Source organism: Leiobunum rupestre, chromosome 8 (assembly GCF_980474605.1).
Source record: "Leiobunum rupestre chromosome 8, qqLeiRupe1.1.hap1, whole genome shotgun sequence".
NCBI lineage: Eukaryota > Metazoa > Arthropoda > Arachnida > Opiliones > Sclerosomatidae > Leiobunum > Leiobunum rupestre.
The window spans coordinates 20910052-20928342 of NC_143391.1; the positions used below are offsets into that span (position 1 = coordinate 20910052).

At 36.1% G+C, this 18291-nt stretch overlaps 7 protein-coding genes across 8 annotated transcripts; 4 read left to right on the forward strand and 3 right to left on the reverse strand.

Annotated features, from left to right (window-relative positions):
• Positions 1-435: 435 nt before the first annotated feature.
• On the forward strand, positions 436-1632 carry LOC149932703 (galactoside alpha-(1,2)-fucosyltransferase 2-like). Its single transcript, XM_090157165.1, has 2 exons — positions 436-532; positions 599-1632. The coding sequence occupies exons 1-2, from the start codon at positions 436-438 to the stop codon at positions 1630-1632; spliced, it is 1131 nt and encodes a 376-aa protein (XP_090013291.1).
• A 1512-nt stretch (positions 1633-3144) lies between these two features.
• LOC149932704 (uncharacterized) lies at positions 3145-4807 on the forward strand. The gene is made up of 4 exons (XM_090155988.1): positions 3145-3247; positions 3316-3356; positions 3412-4263; positions 4413-4807. Exons 1-4 carry the CDS (start codon positions 3172-3174, stop codon positions 4587-4589), a joined length of 1146 nt encoding a protein of 381 aa, XP_090012114.1. The 5' UTR covers positions 3145-3171; the 3' UTR covers positions 4590-4807.
• Positions 4627-6046, reverse strand: LOC149932705 (c-Myc-binding protein homolog). The gene is made up of 5 exons (XM_090155989.1): positions 5726-6046; positions 5317-5413; positions 5169-5217; positions 5011-5104; positions 4627-4892 (listed from the first exon to the last, which is right to left on the reverse strand). The coding sequence occupies exons 1-5, from the start codon at positions 5738-5740 to the stop codon at positions 4842-4844; spliced, it is 306 nt and encodes a 101-aa protein (XP_090012115.1). The 5' UTR covers positions 5741-6046; the 3' UTR covers positions 4627-4841.
• An 833-nt stretch (positions 6047-6879) lies between these two features.
• On the reverse strand, positions 6880-7887 carry RpS30 (ribosomal protein S30). Its single transcript, XM_090155586.1, has 4 exons — positions 7753-7887; positions 7402-7481; positions 7202-7343; positions 6880-7146 (listed from the first exon to the last, which is right to left on the reverse strand). The coding sequence occupies exons 2-4, from the start codon at positions 7471-7473 to the stop codon at positions 6962-6964; spliced, it is 399 nt and encodes a 132-aa protein (XP_090011712.1). The 5' UTR covers positions 7474-7481; positions 7753-7887; the 3' UTR covers positions 6880-6961.
• A 1588-nt stretch (positions 7888-9475) lies between these two features.
• Positions 9476-10740, forward strand: eIF3h (eukaryotic translation initiation factor 3 subunit h). Its single transcript, XM_090157526.1, has 2 exons — positions 9476-9732; positions 9792-10740. Exons 1-2 carry the CDS (start codon positions 9621-9623, stop codon positions 10679-10681), a joined length of 1002 nt encoding a protein of 333 aa, XP_090013652.1. The 5' UTR covers positions 9476-9620; the 3' UTR covers positions 10682-10740.
• LOC149932708 (uncharacterized) lies at positions 10645-15035 on the reverse strand. The gene is made up of 20 exons (XM_090157523.1): positions 14638-15035; positions 14484-14572; positions 14350-14419; positions 14194-14276; positions 14087-14132; positions 13937-14024; positions 13752-13870; positions 13552-13671; positions 12967-13083; positions 12800-12906; positions 12708-12735; positions 12534-12637; positions 12334-12477; positions 12205-12266; positions 11973-12135; positions 11781-11910; positions 11192-11248; positions 11056-11132; positions 10870-10996; positions 10645-10804 (listed from the first exon to the last, which is right to left on the reverse strand). The coding sequence occupies exons 1-20, from the start codon at positions 14842-14844 to the stop codon at positions 10781-10783; spliced, it is 1962 nt and encodes a 653-aa protein (XP_090013649.1). The 5' UTR covers positions 14845-15035; the 3' UTR covers positions 10645-10780.
• Positions 14904-18179, forward strand: LOC149932709 (zinc finger-containing ubiquitin peptidase 1-like). 2 transcript variants are annotated; one of them, XM_090157524.1, is made up of 8 exons: positions 14904-15168; positions 15239-16079; positions 16137-16403; positions 16652-16840; positions 16902-17070; positions 17133-17260; positions 17321-17544; positions 17608-18179. In XM_090157524.1, the coding sequence occupies exons 2-8, from the start codon at positions 15269-15271 to the stop codon at positions 17650-17652; spliced, it is 1833 nt and encodes a 610-aa protein (XP_090013650.1). In that variant the 5' UTR covers positions 14904-15168; positions 15239-15268; the 3' UTR covers positions 17653-18179. The 2 variants fall into 2 exon arrangements, with proteins under 2 accessions (XP_090013650.1, XP_090013651.1); XM_090157525.1 differs by having other exon boundaries at positions 14907-15168; positions 16137-16259; positions 17608-18178.
• The last annotated feature ends 112 nt before the right edge of the window (positions 18180-18291 follow it).

An 18291-nucleotide genomic window follows, 5' to 3' on the forward strand; every position in this document is an offset into this window, starting at 1 on the left:
ATTTTTATAAAGTAACGTGGCCTTCTTGTTTTATGTGGTTCTTACGTCACAGTCTCTTACTTTTACAAGTCTACGAGCGCGCGCTACAGTCGCGAGAAATATAGGTTTTTCTAGCGCGCGTGCAAATCACTCGTGCGAAAAATATACTAATAAAGCTGTCTCGTGACGCGAGAGCAACATTTTAAGACCACTTTTTATTTTATAAAATACGGGAGGTCACGTGTAAATTTTTTCACGTCACTAGCTATAGTTTCTTAGGTTAAACCGGCGAAAAGAAACCACCCATAGAGAGCAGATAAAGATTTTGGAATTTGAAATCCACGTGTGAAACGCGCGTGCAATAAAGTACTAAAAAGATTAAGATCGTGACGCACAGAAAAACATTTTAAACTTTTAATTTTTTCATTTTATGGAAACACCAGATTGTGGAAAATAATGCGTGGTCGAATCAAAAAGAATGTAGGCATACCTTTAACAGCTATTTTGATCACTTACATCACGTTAATATATTTCAAGATAATTCCAACAAAAGGTAAAAATTCAATGATTTGCTTCCATTTTCGAATTGCTTATTTTACTAGCACTATAATTTTTCTAGATATTAGGGGCGAAATTGAACTAAATGACCTCCAGCCTGTAAATGCACCTAATAAGACAGAACTCTCAATTATTTGTACAAATGGTAGACTCGGTAACCAAATGTTTTTATACGCCGTTCTTTTTGGTCTAGCAACCTTAAACAATCGCCTGCCAGTTCCACCTTCGTGCATCACGACTCCAATGAAAGGCATCTTCAAGTACTCCTTGAAAAATACCGTATTTATACCCAAAAAGAAATGGAGGGGTCACGTTATTGGTCGATACTTTAACGAAAAGTCTGACAGTCGAATCTCAATTGATAAAAACATCATAATGGGCAACCCATCCGCAGCATCCTACACATTTTTCAACCATGTCCGTTCGGAAATAAGACGCGAATTTACCTTTAACGACGAACTATTAAAGTTCGCGGATACGACTCTAACGAGAGCCAAAGGTAGTCGACAAAGTGTCACTTATGTAGGAGTTCATGTTAGAAGAACAGATATGCTACAAAAGTTCCAATTATACAACAAACGGATAGCTGGGAGTTCTTACTTTGAAAAGGCGTTCCGCTACTTCAGGAAACGCTACCCCAACAGCGTTTTCGTTGTGTGTAGTGATAATATCAAGTGGTGTAAGAAATATTTAAACTACGAAGACGTGTTTTTCCAAACCAAAAGGGTTAGACCCGAATATGATCTGGCTCTCTTGTCGCGTTGCAACCACTCGGTCATCGACTACGGTACCTTTGGATTTTGGGGGGCCTTTTTAGCTGGTGGAGAAACAGTCTACATGGGAAATTCGACCGCGCCAGGCTCTTGGTATGACATTGAGAACCCGGAAGGAAAAATTTTCTTTCTTCCCGAGTGGGTCCCGATCAGCGAAATTACTCCGTCGTTTTGGGCTACGTTTCCAATCGTAGAGAAACAACAACGAAGGGGCGTCGTCTGGCTCAAGGAAGAGAAAGCCTCTAACGATACTCCAAGAGTAACCGCTGGAATAAATGGAAAAATTAAAAAAAAGGACCGTAATAAAACACAACAATATTGACTTTTGTTTTAAACAAAAAAGGGTTTACGTTATATCGTTTCTCTGTAACGCAATTATTGTATTAATTAGTTTATAAGTTAAGAACGTATTGGCTTTACTTTACTAACTTACTTAGTAGGAAATAAAACAACTATATCGATGTCAAGAAAGGTGTTAAAATGTGGTGGAGTTCAAAAACATTAAGGATACGAATTATATAGTGTTTCCTACATCCTAGTAAAGGGTTAATTTTCAAAAACAAAACGAATAATTCGTTTCAAAAGCAGATTCATAGAGAAACGGGTCATAAATACAACGGGGGGAAACTTTGGCTGATTCACCGCAGAATTAATTCATTTAGAGAAAGGGGCGTCGTTAACCCCCCTCTCGATACTTATTTTAAACAGGATCTTCGTCATTTAAACCTCCAACCCCTATAATTATTATTTTGATCGTTTGATACGGTTTTCGCGGCAAGACAAACATCGCTTCGATCCGCGGCGTCCAAATTTTTCCCTTCAGGGTGCGCGTTTAAATCGTAACGATAAAGACAAAAAATGTGTCACGGGGCAAAATTGTGGGAAAATTATTTCGTAGTGAGAGTGGCTTTTCATCAAGAGCCGGGTATGTGACCGAAATGGTTAAGATGGCGTTCGCCGCTCGCAGCGAGAAAAGGCGAATGACGAGAATAATAAATCCACTCTAGTGGTTCGCTAACTAAATAAAATACGTAAATTTTTAAGTGGAGCGCCCGTTTCCTTTTATTAATCATCTTCTAAAATAGTATCGGCATTGTGCGGGTCCAATTATATATAATCACCCAAAAATCGTTGAACCGTGGATGCGGGGTAAATTAATAAAGACACCGATAATGGGGTGAAAGGCGACCAACGGTCGCTTGTCTTAGAAGCGAAGAACAAAGAACGAGAGATATTTTAAACCCTTCGATTGTTAAGATTTAAATTAACTCTAGTGGCTTCTTTTCCAATTGGTACCCTCGCCAGGGTAAATCGATTAATTAGGATTGACATTGACCCCGTGAATAGGGTATTCGTACACCGGTTGTTTTATTTGCGGAGGGCCCGAAACGGGTTTTTTTCTTTCTGACTATCCTAGTCAAAATAATGACAGATTGGATAGAGTAAAAATAAAGCGTTTCTCTGTAATGACTATTTTTCGGAGCGAGAGATGTCAGTAACCAGAAAAAAAGGCATTATTATCAACAACGGCGTTCGACTCCGCGTACCGACGTAATTAAAGACACACGGAATACAGGCGCGGGACCCCGGGCGAGAGGTTTTCCAAAATTGTTCATCATCTTTATAATAACGCGAAGAGGATCGTGGACTCGGGATCGACCCAGATACGCTCCCCGATTAAGATCAAGTTTCGATTGTTATATTCGGAGAGATTCCCTCCACTGCCGTCATTTCGGAGTATTTTGGCGCCAAAACTTCATTCCTATCACCCGCGGTTAAGCGCCTCTAGAATAATTCCCACATTGCCTCTCCGACTAAGAGATTGAGTAGTCAAACTGCGCAGCTTGTCTTTCGGGAGTTCATGTCCTCGACGAGGTTCTCCAATGTTTTCACGTTGAACATGAAAACTTTGACAAGAATCCACTGCCTTCTAATAGGTACTGTCACAAGAGTTTTCTTATCTTTATCTTAGCAGCAAACGCTAATACATCGAACGTTTTTAAAGGAATGCAACTAGCGCTACAAATGTGTCAATGCATTTTACAGGTAAGTCTTAAATACGGTTTGCGAAGAAGCGATCGACAACATGTTTTCTTTGCAGCAACAGCAACACGGTGTCTATCCACGATTTCCCAATTCCAGAGGTTACTTTCGTGGTAACTCATTCCACGGTAACTACGGAGCGAGAATATCTAAGGATCCTTACGAAAACCAAGAGATTCAATTTGACGATAGTCCTCGAGATAAAAACTGGAGATTTCATCCCAAACGAGGACAGGAGCTCAACAAAGTTCACGATTTTCAAATGCCTTTGCTCCACCGAAAACCGCTTTATAATCTACAAGATAGCCATCAAAACCATTTCGAAGCCATACATAACATGTTGTCGCGGCTTAAAGACACGCGAGAGCCGATTAGAGTTTACGTATCCCCTTTTGTGGCCGGCGAAAACTTGAACATTCTTAACGACGGCATTGCCTTTAATTCAAATGCAAATAGAAGAGTAATAAAGCACGAAAATGATGTCTCGCGTGACCACGAGGACAACACTATCGTCAAGTTCCCTAAGTCATCACCCAAGATGATGCGAATTACACAGCCATCCCCAGCTCGATATTCCCAATTGGACCCTACGTATCACGAAGAAGTTAGAGGATTTATGCCTCTCAGACCATTACCGAAGCCCTTCCCAGGAGTGACCAACACCGAATCACCCAACTCGTTGCTTTCAAATTTTGCTAGAGGAGCTATTGAACGAAGGCAGTCTCGGGCCTATATCAGAAAAGCGCGCGTTACGGACTTCTCTAACGCCATACAAAAAAATCGCGAAAAACCGCGAGGTCGAGTTTCAGTGACCTTTCATGGGCAAGATATACCCCAACCAAGGTCCAACTTCTCTTGTTCCAAACAATTAGGACCTGGATACTACGCGGACATGGAATCGGGTTGCCAGGTAAGTCTTGAAACATGTCATTGACTTTGGGTAGACGACTAAGAGGGTTGATTTATTTTAGTGTATTATAGAGAAGTGTAATAATAACCTAAAGATAAGCGTAATTAGAAAATAATAATCAGTTTTACATTTTCTACTTTGATTTTTAGGTTTTTCACATATGTGACCCGGAACAACGGAAAAACAGTTTCTTTTGCCCGGAAAAAACACTATTTAGTCAAGACGTTTTAGTTTGCGAGTGGGAGCAAAGGGTTGATTGTTCAGAAAGTCGGCTATCGTATAACAAAAATATCAACACATATGGGCTCTATAACCAAATCAAATAGTCAACTGATCTCAAATTCTCTGAGCAGAATTATTCAGTTATGAAGAAAAACCTATTTATTTTTAAATATTTAAATACTCAATATATTCAAATTCAAAATTGTAGGTACAAAATAAAATATCTGTTCTCGAATTATAAATGTGATGAAAACTTAATGAACACCAAAAATTGAAAAACTGTTTCAATTGGTGGATTATCTCTAAACAATAAATACAAAACTGGTTATCCTTATTAAAAAATACTGTCATGAAAGCTAATTTCTGTTTATATCCAAAGTCTTCACACTAAGCCCTTCAGCCTCCACCTTTTTAGAAATTAATGCAAAGTTTTTAATTGAAATTAATTGCGCACAATCTTTCAGTGAAAGGGTAACCAGTAGTCTTTCACTGATAAGATTGAAACTTCGTCGATTAAATAATTACTTTAGCTCTCAGTGCCATATTTTCCTTCCTTAATTCCTCTATTTCACATAATAATTTAGTAGTATCCGGGAAACCCAAGTATTGCTTTAAGTACCTACGTAAACATGTTAAATAAGTACCCTATGTAAATGGCAAATAAACGTGAGAAAATATTTTACTCTAGAGCATCTGCTGGTTTTTCTGGTTCTTCAAAAAGAGCGACAAATCCTGCAATACCCACCCAATTAACTCAACTACAATAAGAATTATTTCAACAAAAACAAAACTTTGAAACTGTTCTTATCATTTACAAAAACCATGTAGTACCTTTAGTCAATGCATCCATCACTCCAGAATTTTCCAAATACTTCCGGAATTCCTCACGTTTGGAATCAAGGGGTTGTGTGTTGTTACCGGTATACGCCTGAAATTGTACAATGCTTTATTTAAGACTATTTTTTATGTTTAGACTTTAATTTACTACACAATAGACAGCTTAAGCTTGTCCTAGCAAACCAGTAAGAAGAATGATATAGGGAAACTTATGACTTTTGCGTGTTATTTAAAAAGTTTGATTGGTTACGTTACTATAAGCGTGTACACTTTACAGCCTACTGATCAAGGCTTAAGTTTCAGTTTCAACAACACAGGCCCATACGTTTAGAGGCAGAAATTACTTAAACACATGTTTAATGCTAAGTTTTAATAACCTAAATATGATAATGAAAATACTTACTCGGTAGGACGACATTATATTAAATTGTAAATTAAATGTACTAAATACAGAAAGAAACTAAAGAACTGGGAAAGTGGCAAGTTGTAACCACATACAAAGTAAGTGCGACTGAAAATGGCGGGAAACCGGAACAATACGAGGTTCCAACCGTGGCGGTGCACCGAGCAATTTCAGCCAATTTCGAGCTACACTTTTTCTGGAGCTTTAAGTAAAAAGTCGGTAGTGGTGTCCCTCCGAACTGAGGAATATTATTGTACAAATCGGAAATTATTCACTTTTCCAAGGAATTAGCCTTTCAGTTTACATAGAGCCCCGTAACGTTTAAGACAAGAAACTCAAAAACTGCTTAGTAAGTTACTATTTAATCGCCTTAGCAGACGATAATCCAACTGTTTATGAATTGATAGTAATAGGGCTGGCCGCTATGTAAGCTGCTATATGGCTAATTCAGACCACGGCCAACTTTGATTTCTCGCGCTACAGCGGCCATCTCATTCGTTGACCTTTCTCTGTTAACCTATGAGCAAAAGATGTGTATGACGTCAGCGCCCCTAGCGGATTATTATTTTTAGTATAGTTTTTACATTGAAGACAATATAACCACCGAGCGTGGCGCTGACCTAATACACATTATAGTACAGTTTATAGGGGGAAAATCCTTGCTCGCGGAATTTCGATGAATGAGTCGTTTTTCATTACTTATGCTGATTGCGCCAATAATAAAAAGTGCATCACCAAATGTCCCTAACCTCTACCAAAATTATCAGTTCACCCCTGCTTTTGTGAAGTAGTCTTAATACTCTGACCTTGATATAATTATCCCCACCAAAACAAGTGAATAGTTTAATTCAGTGTAAAACGTGTACACCTTTTGTTCCAGAACAAGCGAAAAGTATCCAGATAGTGTAAAATATGGAAGTGCGAAATTTAAAAAAAAATGTAAATTGCTCATCAGTGTACCCAAAGTTTCAGCAAACATTATTTTTTATTAAAGCAGGAAGATGACTAGGATCTTATATTTTACTTATCTTAACAAAGGGAATCTAATAATCTTATATTTCTGAGTATCTAAATATATTTAAATTTTTGCCTGTTGCAGAAACTTTCAGTGCTGAACTACAAAGAACTATTAAACATAACTAAGAAACCAAATATTAATTTCCCCAAAAAAATTTATTCAGAAATAGAAAAGTAATGAAACAAAATTATTTCAATATTATTTTATTTTTTTCATTATTAGCCCTGGTTAGTATTTGGGCCCCTTCTCCTTCCGAAGGTAGCAACAACATTGACAAATCGTCGATTGTACTGCATCCTCCTCTTGGCACGGCCCGTTTTCTTCTTCTTCTTTTCTTGTTTATCAACTTTAGGGGTTTGACCCTTGACTTTTCCAGCACGCGCCAATGAACCGTGAACCTTTCCTGAAAATAGCATACTTTAATTACTAAAACCAAAGGAGTGGTTGAAAATATTTACCTCCTCTCAATCTTATGCAAACATCTATGTGCTGACCATCTCCAAGTACAGATGCGACAAGGTCATTGTCTGATAAGGGCTGCCCACCATGGTATAAAACCATTTCCTCACATGGAATATCCTCATTTTCATTAACAATTCTCTAAAAAATAAAAGTTTGTGAAATACGTCAAATATGCACTGGAAAATAGATTGCATACTTTAAGATCTCCGAATTTTTGTTCAGTAACTTCCACTAGGTGGGTATATTGGCAGTTTAGAAAGATTTGCATTTTAAATCCTGATGGAAATAAATTGACACAAATAAGAATTAGTAAACAATAAAACTGAGAATTAAGCAGGGAATGGTGTAAAATATTGGTTGTAAATCACGAAGCATTGAAATAACAACCAAATGGCAGAAGGAAATCCGAAATGGACCTCGTGGCTAAAACCAAGGCTAAATACCACACTAGTTACACTACCAGTTAAAACTTGTTAAATGGTAAAACAAAAAAGTATAATAATTTCGAATTTTATTAACAAATGTAAGTTATTAAAAAGCAACTTACTTTTATCTTATCTTGGACCTTTATAAATTTTATAATACAAACAGTAGAAGTTGAGTTAGAGATGAAATTTACGTGGATTACATCCGAAATTTCGAACTAAATGAGAAAATGGCCGATGTTCTATGTCCATAGAGATAGAAAAGAAATAGAGGGAAGATTACCGCGTTAAGGCACCCCTGTTTTTGACCGGGAAAATTCATCCCCCCCCCACTTATGTATGAAAGCGGAGATGGGCAGAATTTGCAACGCCATCTATCCTTCCTTGGTTTACATCAAATGACAGTTGATTTTCAAAAAGGCATAATGTATTTCATTTCACCGCGCATCGATGCCGCCACGTAATCTGTCATCTCATGGCTTCCTACATTGGCGAAAAGGGGGTCGGCACTCTATTTCTTTTCTATCTCTATGTCTAATCTCCAGTTGTTGGCTGAAGTTTAGGAACAAGTGTCAAACTTGAACGAACTCTATACCATTCGATTTAAACGCTTCTAACAACAAGTTGGCAAACCAAAATATAAGTTTGAAGAAACCACCTATGGACTGTGAGAAGGATGATAAAATACGTGAAAAGGTAGATTTGTCCATAATTAAAAGGGATAATACCATAGAAATTTCATAGGTAACTAGAATGCTGCCGCCTACGGCCGAGCTTGACGCCAGTTCGCCTTGAACCTTGAGCCAATGAGAGGCCGTAGAGTGGTTCCGCCAAGGAGGATAATAATCCTCCTTGGATCCGCTACTATAGCGGGAGATAGGTGACGTCATTCTCTCTGGTGACATTAAATTCTTGGCAGAACCACTCTTTGAGCTCTGATTGGCTGAGATCTGGCTATCGTCTGCCACGGCGTTTGGCCCATTTGCCAGTTACACGGCAGCATTCTAGTTACCTATGAGATTTCTATGGATAATACAGCTAAATCCTAAACAAATTTGAAGAAATTAAAAAACTTACTAATAACTCGGATCAAATAGATCTTCGAGCAAAAAACGCGAAACTCTGATCAAATAGATCTTCGAGTAAAAAAATATAGCCAGAAATTCCAACGGGAGACCAGTACCGTGTGGAAAATCTGGCTGGCACGGTACTGATGAGTTCCAAATAGAATGAAACCGGTCTACCGTTGGAATTTCTGGCTATATTTTTATTACTCGAAGATCTATTTGATCAGAGTTTCGCGTTTTTTGCTCGAAGATCTATTTGATCATAGTTATTAGTAAGTTTTTTAATTTCTTCAAATTTGTTTAGGATTTAGCTGTATTATCCCTTATAATTATGGACAAATCTACCTTTTCACGTATTTTATCAAGCCAAAATATACCTCTCCTCGGAAGAGTTTCTAATTTTCAGTGAAGCATAAATGTATCCGTGGTTCTGCGGTAGAACGCTCACCTGTCGTTCAAGAGGGCTCGGGTTCGAATCCCGGCCTATTAAAAAATTATACTACACCCAATGACAAAAAGAGGGCGCTTTTGGAAAAACCTTTTCCCTGATTCTAAGTAAGGATAATAGCTATTATCCTTGTTCTAAGAAACTGCGTAAACTCGAAAATGCGAACGCAGGCCAGACAGACCCACCTACCCAACCACCCAGAGACAGACACGGTGGTTGTATAACCCCTCCTAGGGTACAAAGTCCCCTCTAAAATTTACTAACCTTGCCGTCGGAGAGGTAAAAATTTAGGAACGATTACCATCAGAGATAATTCTCTCTGTTACCATCCGCTTTAAACAAAAGTTTAGGAACGGCTGTGACGTCACGTTTTTTTTTTTTGCCAACTGTCCAACTTAAGCAAAGTGGGAGCCCCATAATTGGATACGAATAATAAAGTTAAATTTTAAGAAGTTAATTTAGTTAATTAGTAATTATGGCTACTAGACAAAGAAAAAATACGGAGTCGCAGAGTTCTGTAAATTACGTTCAAATGGATGGATTAGTGGTTTTGAAAATAATAAAACATTGCCAAGAGGAAGGGGCTGGTAAGCCTGAAAAATTTATGAAATTTCATTTTCAAGTACTTACCACGTTTCCAATTCAGGTATCATGGATGTAGCCCAAGGTGTTCTCCTAGGGCTGGTTGTTGAAAACCGATTGGAAATCACAATATGCTTTCCCTTTCCAAGACACACAGATGATGAAGATTTTGACGAAATGGAATACCAAATGGAAATGGCACGCCACTTGCGGCAACTCAATATGGACCATCTTTATGTTGGCTTTTATCAAAGTGCCCATTTTGGCAGTTTTTTCAACAAACCACTTTTTGAGTCTCAATTCAATTATCAAAACTCCATAGCTGATTCCGTTGTTGTCATATATGATCCTTTACGTACTTCTAGAGGATTCCTCTCTTTAAAAGCCTATAGATTGTCTAAAGTTGCCATGAACATGTACAAGGATGGAGATTTCAGCGCAGAAGCTTTAAAGAACTTGAGTGTTTCATTTGAAAAGTTATTTGAAGAAATCCCAATCATCATCAAAAATTCACATTTGATAAATATGTTGATGTGCGAAGTTACGGATTCCATTCCCGAAGATAAAGGTTCTCAATTTCTAGACATGGGAACCGCATCTATTCTCGAGAAAAACCTGCAGGCTTTGATGGATTGCGTTGATACTGTTTCTCAAGAAGGAAGCAAGCTAACAAATTACCAACGCCAGGTATTAAAGCAACAACAAGCGAAGCACCAGTATTCACAACGGAGGGTGCAAGAAAATGCTGCTAGAGCTGCCAAAGGAGAGCCCCCTCTACCAGAGGAGGATATCAATAAAATCTTTAAGCCAATTACACCACCATCAAGACTGGATTCTTTATTATTATCTGGACAAATTGGAAGCTATTGCAAGCAATTGTCTCAATTTTCCACACAACATATTGGAAAACTCTTCTTGGCTGAAGCTCTACAAGACAAAACTTCTAAAATATAAATAATAATCTTTTTACATTGGTCATATTAGAATAAATAAATTGGTCTCCACAATTAATACTTCAGCCTTAATTTTTATTTCATCTTGTAATTTATTATATCACCACAAAACATGAGATAGAGTCTATCAAGTAAAAAAGAGAACCACATTTGGAGATTTAAAAAACTGAGATTAAAGAATATAGTTACCTGTAAAATATCCAAGTCATTTTGGGAATAGCCTTTATGGGCAAAGTATTTATCCGCCGCTAATTGAGTAGACCTGTTTTTTAGAAGATTCCAGATCTGAACTCTTATTTCTATTTCCGAAAGCATACTAATAGAGTAAGAAATATATCAGTTTCAAATCAATTTCACCCTTCCTAGTAATTTAACCTAATCAACATTGAAAGCAGTGGCCCTTTGGGTGGGATAGCCTTCACACGTTTAGATATGTTTCCCAATAATTCTCCCTATGAATGAAACCAATAAAATTAACAACTAATTTTAAACTAATCGATAATTTATATACCTGATAGGTTGGATTTGTGATGGAATTCTTCTTTAAATTCACGATTGTTATTTGGTTCTGAAATTCAAAATTCACTTAAACTTTGATTTAATATTACATCAGAGTTGCCACATTTCTTTCACAATCAAATTCCCTGACTTTTCCAAGTTTTCCATGAACCATCTCCGGAGATTTTCCATGACTTATTTTGTGTCAAGATTTTGTATTTCTTAACCAATATTTTAGTAAGTGTCCTATTTGCCACCGAAATTAGATTCCCTGATATTTAGACTAATTTTTAAAATTCCCCGACTTTTATACCCATATTTAAGTTCCCAGACTTTTCCAGGTTTGAGCATTTGAACATGGTGAAACATATCCTAGACAATTGGAAGAAATACAAAGCTGAATGGCGTAGGCTGAATTGTTAATATGAACTCTCACCATTAATGGAATTGTTCTGGTCTTTGGTTTTTTTTTAATTCTAAATTTTAAATTTCTGTAGTTTATAGTTCCAACTAGATATTTAGGGTTTTTCCTTGACCGTGCGCCCACATATGGTGTTGTATTATATACGGGCCTATTAATAAATCATGAATCTTGAACTTACTATTAGCTCTTTTGGTATGACTTTCTCAATTTTATTGTCTTTAGGAAGCAACATTCCCGATATAGAAATATTTTCAATATCAGCTCGAGACGTAGGGATTTCTCTCCAAACTTCCATCCATAATTCATCACTAAATCAAATAAAAGAAGAATGTAATACAGATATTTGTGCAAAGACATTTTTATGCCCTACTTTTCAACTCTAGGAACTAAACAGCTCAGAATGAGAATGACAGATTTAACGATTTCTTGTTGTTCGATGGTTCCCATAACCAAAACTGGATAGCCCATCAAAATTGAATATATTAAGTGCTGCAAATTTCCCAGTTTCTTCAAAGCTTCCAGAGCTTTATTCTCTAGAATAATGTGGGGCAGGAAAGTTATCAATAATAAAAATTTTGAAGTTAATTCATCCATTCCATTACCATTTGAAGTTCCTTGCCAATAGTCAACAATGTCCAACAGTTTGTTAATTGTGGCTCCGTGCCTATAATATTATGAAGCCTATTAAAAAATAAAGAAAAATTTAAGGAACAAGTGAAAAAAAATAGTACCAATTGCATTTATTTTCCAAAGGACAAATATTATCCTTATTTTTGTTATCTGCGCAACTATCAGTTTCCGATGTTGTTGTTCCAGAGCTATCAGAGTCTGAGGATGTATCCTCCAGTTTCAGAGCATTACAAGTATTTATCATCCTATATAATTTAACCGTTAAAAAACTGTAAACATTATTTCCTCAAAATATTACTACCATTCATCAGACTGAGCCAAAAGACTAAAGTACTCTTCATCCAGATGTTCAAAATCACTTCTGTCAATGTCTGGTGTGTTTGGAATCGATGGTAGAATGCAATGCTACAATCAAAATTAATATTATTAGGTAAGACCCTCATTAGTCAAAATGTCAAAAAAATAGTCCACTTACACATAATATCTTTTGATGCTGATATTTTCTACACAAGTGAGAGTTTAAATTACTAAATTAAAACTTTGTTTTTTTTTTAAATAAGGACTCACAAAGACATTGAAGGGTCTCTTAAACAGGCACCAAAATGTAAACATTGACCTATTGGAATTTCAGTGTCGCTACTTAGAGCAATATTCTCATATTTTCGCATAAAATACTGATTATAAGTGGTATTAGTAGAGTAAGTAAGAAAATCTTTTAAAAAAATAGAGATAACCTTTTGCATGATGTGTAAATGATATATTCCGAGTGAATAACCATATCCACAAACGTGAGAAACTGACCTCAGACCACTTTTGAAGTTTTCTCGTAGTGGTAACACCAACAGTTGAGGCTAATAAAAATATGTTATACGCCTTTGAATTTTAAAGTATTGGTCGCACAAAATTTTATAGAAATAAAACTTGAATACAGCTTTCATTTTAAAGCCCTTAATTCTTATTTCAAAATATTTAACTTCTGTTTAATAATTCTGCCACTGGCAAAGATTTGCTTCCAAAATTGGTGCATGTTAGTCCTACTTGCAATATTCCATAATGGTTCCCAAACAAAAGGTCCGAGATACAATAGAAAATGAAGGCACCCCCACCATTTTTTTATCTTTTACCAACCAATAAGATACGCCAAATCTAACTGAAAAGATGCCCAAATAATTGACACACATGCGCTTTCAGAGCAAACCAGCACCATTATTATAAAATTTTCTGTGCCCCTATATTGTACTCTTACTAATTAACCAAAAATTAGATACCTTTAAAATTTTGTGCAATCAGCACTTGAAACCTAATATGGTAGTGGGTACCTTTAATTTGTCGCACATGTTGGACAAAGGATGAGATGGGAAACCCATACAATTCCTATGTCTATTCAAAGCTTTGTAGAACCTTTTTAACATAGCATTTTGCTTTTCTTCTTCTCTGGCCTAAACAGCAGCGAACATTAGCTATTTACAAGCACAAAAATAATAGTAATAATAAAACCAATAAGGAAACAATACTTTACAATTAAAGGCAATAGATTATCCTGCATTGTCTCCAAGTCTAAGCATGTGGAATCTAATAGTTCATCTTGGACTTTGAATACTGTTGAAGGCGTCTCTTTCTCAGATTTTTCATTTCTTTCTGTAACAGATTTTGGAGTGAAATATAACTTGAAACTCTTAGAAAAAATGACGTTTTTATAAATACCTGATTTTGTATAATCAAGATTTCTTAAGGTTTGATTAAGTTCTTGAAGGAAAAGCAACCAATTATGATATTTCAAGATCTTACAAGCCTGTAAAATAAAATATATATTACTCGGTATAACACAATAATTCAAAAAGCATAATACAATACCTCAACTAGCTTAGATCGCAAAGCCAAAAATGTTTTCACTAGCTTACTTTTGTGTTAAAACAAAATTAGGACCTGCAATATTACACAAGAAATGTAAAGAACCTTACCATTTTTCTGTTGAAACATAAGCAACACACATTGGACGAACATAGCCCCTTGCTTGTATATCCAGCAAAGTAAAGTAGTTCACCTAATTAAAAAAACAAACAAGAAAATTAGTTCTGAATAGAAATAAAATTCTATTTATTTATGCAGGAACTTACGACACTATGTAGATCAGGCATAATATCGAGCAGCAATGCTTGAGAATCAGCAAATGGGATTGAACTTGAACTAGAACAAAAAATTTAACTATAAGAGCGTTCATACATCAAAAATATATACACGTGTCACTAACGATCCTAAACCCTGATAATCAGCTGACAAAAGTTGCAATGTTAATCCATTAATATCAACCTGCTTCCCAGAACCATGCGGAATAACAGCCTATGAAAAGTACATTAAATTTAACAAATATTTTTATTATTTTTTTTGCTTATGTAAATATATACAATTGGAATTGGTCCACTTGTCTCCTCGCACTCTGATATTAATATGAAATCTTCCATGACGTTCGATGACCTCTTTAGGCCACAAAATATTTTGTTAACATATTCGCAAGAATGACATCCAGCCTGCAAACCATTATTGGTAGCTGATAACTGATTATCGGAATTTTTTGACAAAGCATAAATTTCATATCCTGTAACAGCATTCATCTGCCTGAATTTAAAATTTTCTCCAGATACAAGTGTCAAAGGCTTGGTGTATCATTGGTTCGTTGTTTCAGTTTCAGTAACACGACTGAAAGGTGTCGAAAATCTACGAAAATCGAAACTGCTGGGCTGGGAATCAGAGCATCAGAGGTACCGCGGCCAATCAAATTCTCTGCCGCTCCCAGGGGTCATCGTCGTCCCTTGACCCGATGTAGCAAATTTTATTTTATTTTCTTAACTAGCCTCTTCGAATAGAAAAACATTTCAATAATTTGTATTTTTTTTTAATTTTTACATTGGCCCAACAATCCGTTACCATTTCCAAAAGTAACTTAATATTTTTTTTTGTGTATAAAATATGTTTCAAAGTTTTGAACTTAGATTTTTATGAATTTAGCAAAGGTACATCAAGTTGGAAAACATTATCATGGCAGCAGCTAAGAATCCTGACCCTATTTATTCATGTGAAATATGTGGTGAAGAAGGATTGAATGAAGATGAAATGCGATCGCATATGCTTACTACTCATATTGAAGGAGCGATTTCATGTCCTTTTTGTGATCTTGGTGATATTTCAGCTGATGAGATGCTGTTACACGTCAACGCTGTTCATTTGGATTATCTCCCCATGTCTGATGGTAGAGTTTCTTCCCCAGAATCCTATTGGGAAGACGCATTATCTACTAATAATAACATTTCGGACAATAGTGATTCAGACATTTTAAATGGTTCTCCATTAAGATCACAATTGAAACTAAATCTAAATCCCCCACGAATTAAAAAGACAGACTGTTCTAGCCCAAATTGTTCACAGAATGACAAAATTACGCTATGCCCTATGTGTAATTATGGAAACTCGTCACCCACAAAACTACAAGAACATATTAACCGGCAACACTTTGATTTGACCAGCCCTTCGTTTCCCGAATTCATAAACATGGATAAGAGTGGAAGTCATTTCCTTTGCCCACTCTGCAACCAGAGTCTGGAAACAATCCCAGACTTAGAGCTTCATGTAAATATGGATCATAAGGAAATTTTGAGCCCCATAAAGTCAACTCAAGTTACTCCTGGAGATGAAAATTCCAACGAATGTTGCCCAGTTTGTGGAAAGTCAAATTTCACCTGTAGTTTAGAGCTAGCTAATCATATTGAAGACCACTTTGATGGGAAATCACCCAACGGAATTTCCCAATCACCCCTTACTCCTTTAATAGGTTCTTTAGAGGAAAGAGAAGGTGAATCCTTGATTAACCCTATTAAAAAGTCAATTTTGAAATTACACATGTTTTCAGGGGGACCAAATTCGGATCATTTATTAGCCTTGGAGATGGAACGGCGCGAGAGAGAAGAGCAGAGGATACGAGAACAGAGGGAATTTAAACTTTTGCAAGCCCAGTATGGCATGGACAACCAGGGTAATTTTCGGGAGCAATCCATAACTAATATGCAAAGAGCTGTATATGCGGGAGAAATGAGTGTGGCTGATTATTACAATCGACAAGTTGAACTTCGTAATGCTGAAAGAGATGGGGTTGATGATGGTAACTCTTGTACGAAAGGTGTGGGTCATTCTTTTCCTTAGCCAAATTTCCATCCTAGCACCCATTTTATAAAGACTACTTTAATCTTAATTTTTGTATTAATTTCCTACCCCTTTTATTTAATTACATATTAATGCACCTGTGAAGGAATGGCTTTATTAAGTTATGATTTCTCTCACATAACTATTTTTGTTTGGGAAAGCACATTTTCGCAAGAATAGAATAGAAGAAATTACACTGAAATTTGTATTCTTCCAATTCAACAGGGTTGATTCCCAAAATTAGAGCTTTTAGCCTAACTACGGCTAATGTTGAAAGAGTATGGCTAGCTACTACTGTAGATCATTATGGCTCAACTTACGGTGACAAAGGTTGGGGTTGTGGGTACAGAAATGTACAAATGCTATTGTCTACACTTATGCATCATAGTGGATATAATCACTGCCTTTTTAATGGTATTGCCTTTGCTAATGCCAACAAATAACTCTTTTTAAGTAAACTGATTTCAATATTTAGGTCGAAATTCCCTACCATCTATTTCCAAAATTCAAGAGCTAATTGAGACTGCGTGGCGTTTTGGTTTTGATACTCAGGGTTGCGAACAATTAGGAGGGAAGTTGCATAATACCAGGAAATGGATCGGGGCCACTGAAGTGGTTACATTCTTATCATCATTTCGTATTCGGTATCAATATATAACTTTGAATTAATTCGCTTTTTATAATGTTCCCAATGTCTTAAATGTAGTTGCAAACTAATAGACTGTCATTGTCCTACTGGCCCGAATTGTACTCATCCAGAAATGTTCAAATGGGTGAAAGATTACTTTAGTAAAGAGGAAACTTTCAAGTCACCAATTTACTTACAACATCACGGTGTGCAATTTGAATTTAACCTCAAAATATCGAAACGTTTTAAAACCTTTTAAATATTAGGTCATAGTCGCACAATAGTCGGAATTGAGGAACTCAAAGATGGAGGTCTTCAATTGATAGTACTCGACCCTAGTCACAGTAAAGGTCAAATGGAACAATTTAGCAACACATCCTGTAATGCTAATGCTATGAGGCTGGTTCGACGCCCTCTTACGGCGTTGAAGGCCCGCCAATATCAATTAGTGGTGGCTGACGGGATTATGGAAAGTGATAAAGAATATCAGGTCACTGTAACATTCTCGCATGATAGTTTGAAGAACTAGGGAATTAACCTTTAATTTCTACAGGAAAGTAAGATTCTTCATTCCTACAGACTACCTCCAGACAACTGAAAAAGAACTGAAAAACTATTTATTTAGGATCTCAAAAATTGTACTTTAAATTTTTTTAAACAAACATTCAAAGAATAAGTTCATCTTACAGTCATTGTAGAACTTTTGTTTTATTTTCTAATGCTAAATAATGTTTCCTGTGAAGCGATGGTTCAATGGCGCATAGCTTCTTAGCGCATTATTGGCCTAAGGCAACACTGGTAACGCTAATAAACTATTTAAATAAAACATTATAGACACTCGCTTAAGACTTGTATGCTAAGTAAAAAGAAAACTTCCTAACAATGATCTGAAAGTTAGTAAAAAAGTCTGCTCTTTAAGAAACGCCATTATTGACCTTAACTATCAAAAAAATCAAAATACAAGAATTTCTCCTTAAATATCCTCAGCTGTGATAAAAGATCCAACTTAATTTTTTTTTGTTTTTAAAGAGATGCACCAAAATATTACCTACATTGCATCATAAATATTTTGCACTACTTTACCTTCAAAGTTAGTTCCCATATAATTTATAAAATGTGTACCTGGAATACTTTTTTTTGCAATCTCTTTTGTTTATAGGATTTTAATTTTGCCAGTGTGTGATTTATTTTAGGAATTCCACTGCAATAAATTTTGTTAAAAAGGTTGTATGAAATT

Coding starts and splice junctions, on each gene's coding strand:
- LOC149932704 (XM_090155988.1), top strand. CDS start 3,172: ATGTCCTCGACGAGGTTCTCCAATGTTTTCACGTTGAACATGAAAACT. Junction 3,248..3,315: donor AATCCACTGCCTTCTAATAG/GTACTGTCACAA, acceptor ACGTTTTTAAAG/GAATGCAACTAGCGCTACAA. Junction 4,264..4,412: donor ACATGGAATCGGGTTGCCAG/GTAAGTCTTGAA, acceptor TTTGATTTTTAG/GTTTTTCACATATGTGACCC.
- eIF3h (XM_090157526.1), top strand. CDS start 9,621: ATGGCTACTAGACAAAGAAAAAATACGGAGTCGCAGAGTTCTGTAAAT. Junction 9,733..9,791: donor TTGCCAAGAGGAAGGGGCTG/GTAAGCCTGAAA, acceptor TTTCCAATTCAG/GTATCATGGATGTAGCCCAA.
- LOC149932703 (XM_090157165.1), top strand. CDS start 436: ATGCGTGGTCGAATCAAAAAGAATGTAGGCATACCTTTAACAGCTATT. Junction 533..598: donor CAAGATAATTCCAACAAAAG/GTAAAAATTCAA, acceptor TAATTTTTCTAG/ATATTAGGGGCGAAATTGAA.
- RpS30 (XM_090155586.1), bottom strand. CDS start 7,473: ATGCAAATCTTTCTAAACTGCCAATATACCCACCTAGTGGAAGTTACT. Junction 7,344..7,401: donor AAAAATTCGGAGATCTTAAA/GTATGCAATCTA, acceptor TTTATTTTTTAG/AGAATTGTTAATGAAAATGA. Junction 7,147..7,201: donor TTGCATAAGATTGAGAGGAG/GTAAATATTTTC, acceptor TGCTATTTTCAG/GAAAGGTTCACGGTTCATTG.
- LOC149932708 (XM_090157523.1), bottom strand. CDS start 14,844: ATGAATGCTGTTACAGGATATGAAATTTATGCTTTGTCAAAAAATTCC. Junction 14,133..14,193: donor TATGTTTCAACAGAAAAATG/GTAAGGTTCTTT, acceptor TTAACACAAAAG/TAAGCTAGTGAAAACATTTT. Junction 13,084..13,551: donor ACATGTGCGACAAATTAAAG/GTACCCACTACC, acceptor TATTTTTATTAG/CCTCAACTGTTGGTGTTACC.
- LOC149932705 (XM_090155989.1), bottom strand. Junction 5,105..5,168: donor AAACCAGCAGATGCTCTAGA/GTAAAATATTTT, acceptor ATGTTTACGTAG/GTACTTAAAGCAATACTTGG. Junction 4,893..5,010: donor ATATGGCACTGAGAGCTAAA/GTAATTATTTAA, acceptor ATTTCTAAAAAG/GTGGAGGCTGAAGGGCTTAG.
- LOC149932709 (XM_090157524.1), top strand. CDS start 15,269: ATGGCAGCAGCTAAGAATCCTGACCCTATTTATTCATGTGAAATATGT. Junction 16,080..16,136: donor TTCTTTAGAGGAAAGAGAAG/GTGAATCCTTGA, acceptor ACATGTTTTCAG/GGGGACCAAATTCGGATCAT. Junction 17,071..17,132: donor TTATCATCATTTCGTATTCG/GTATCAATATAT, acceptor TCTTAAATGTAG/TTGCAAACTAATAGACTGTC.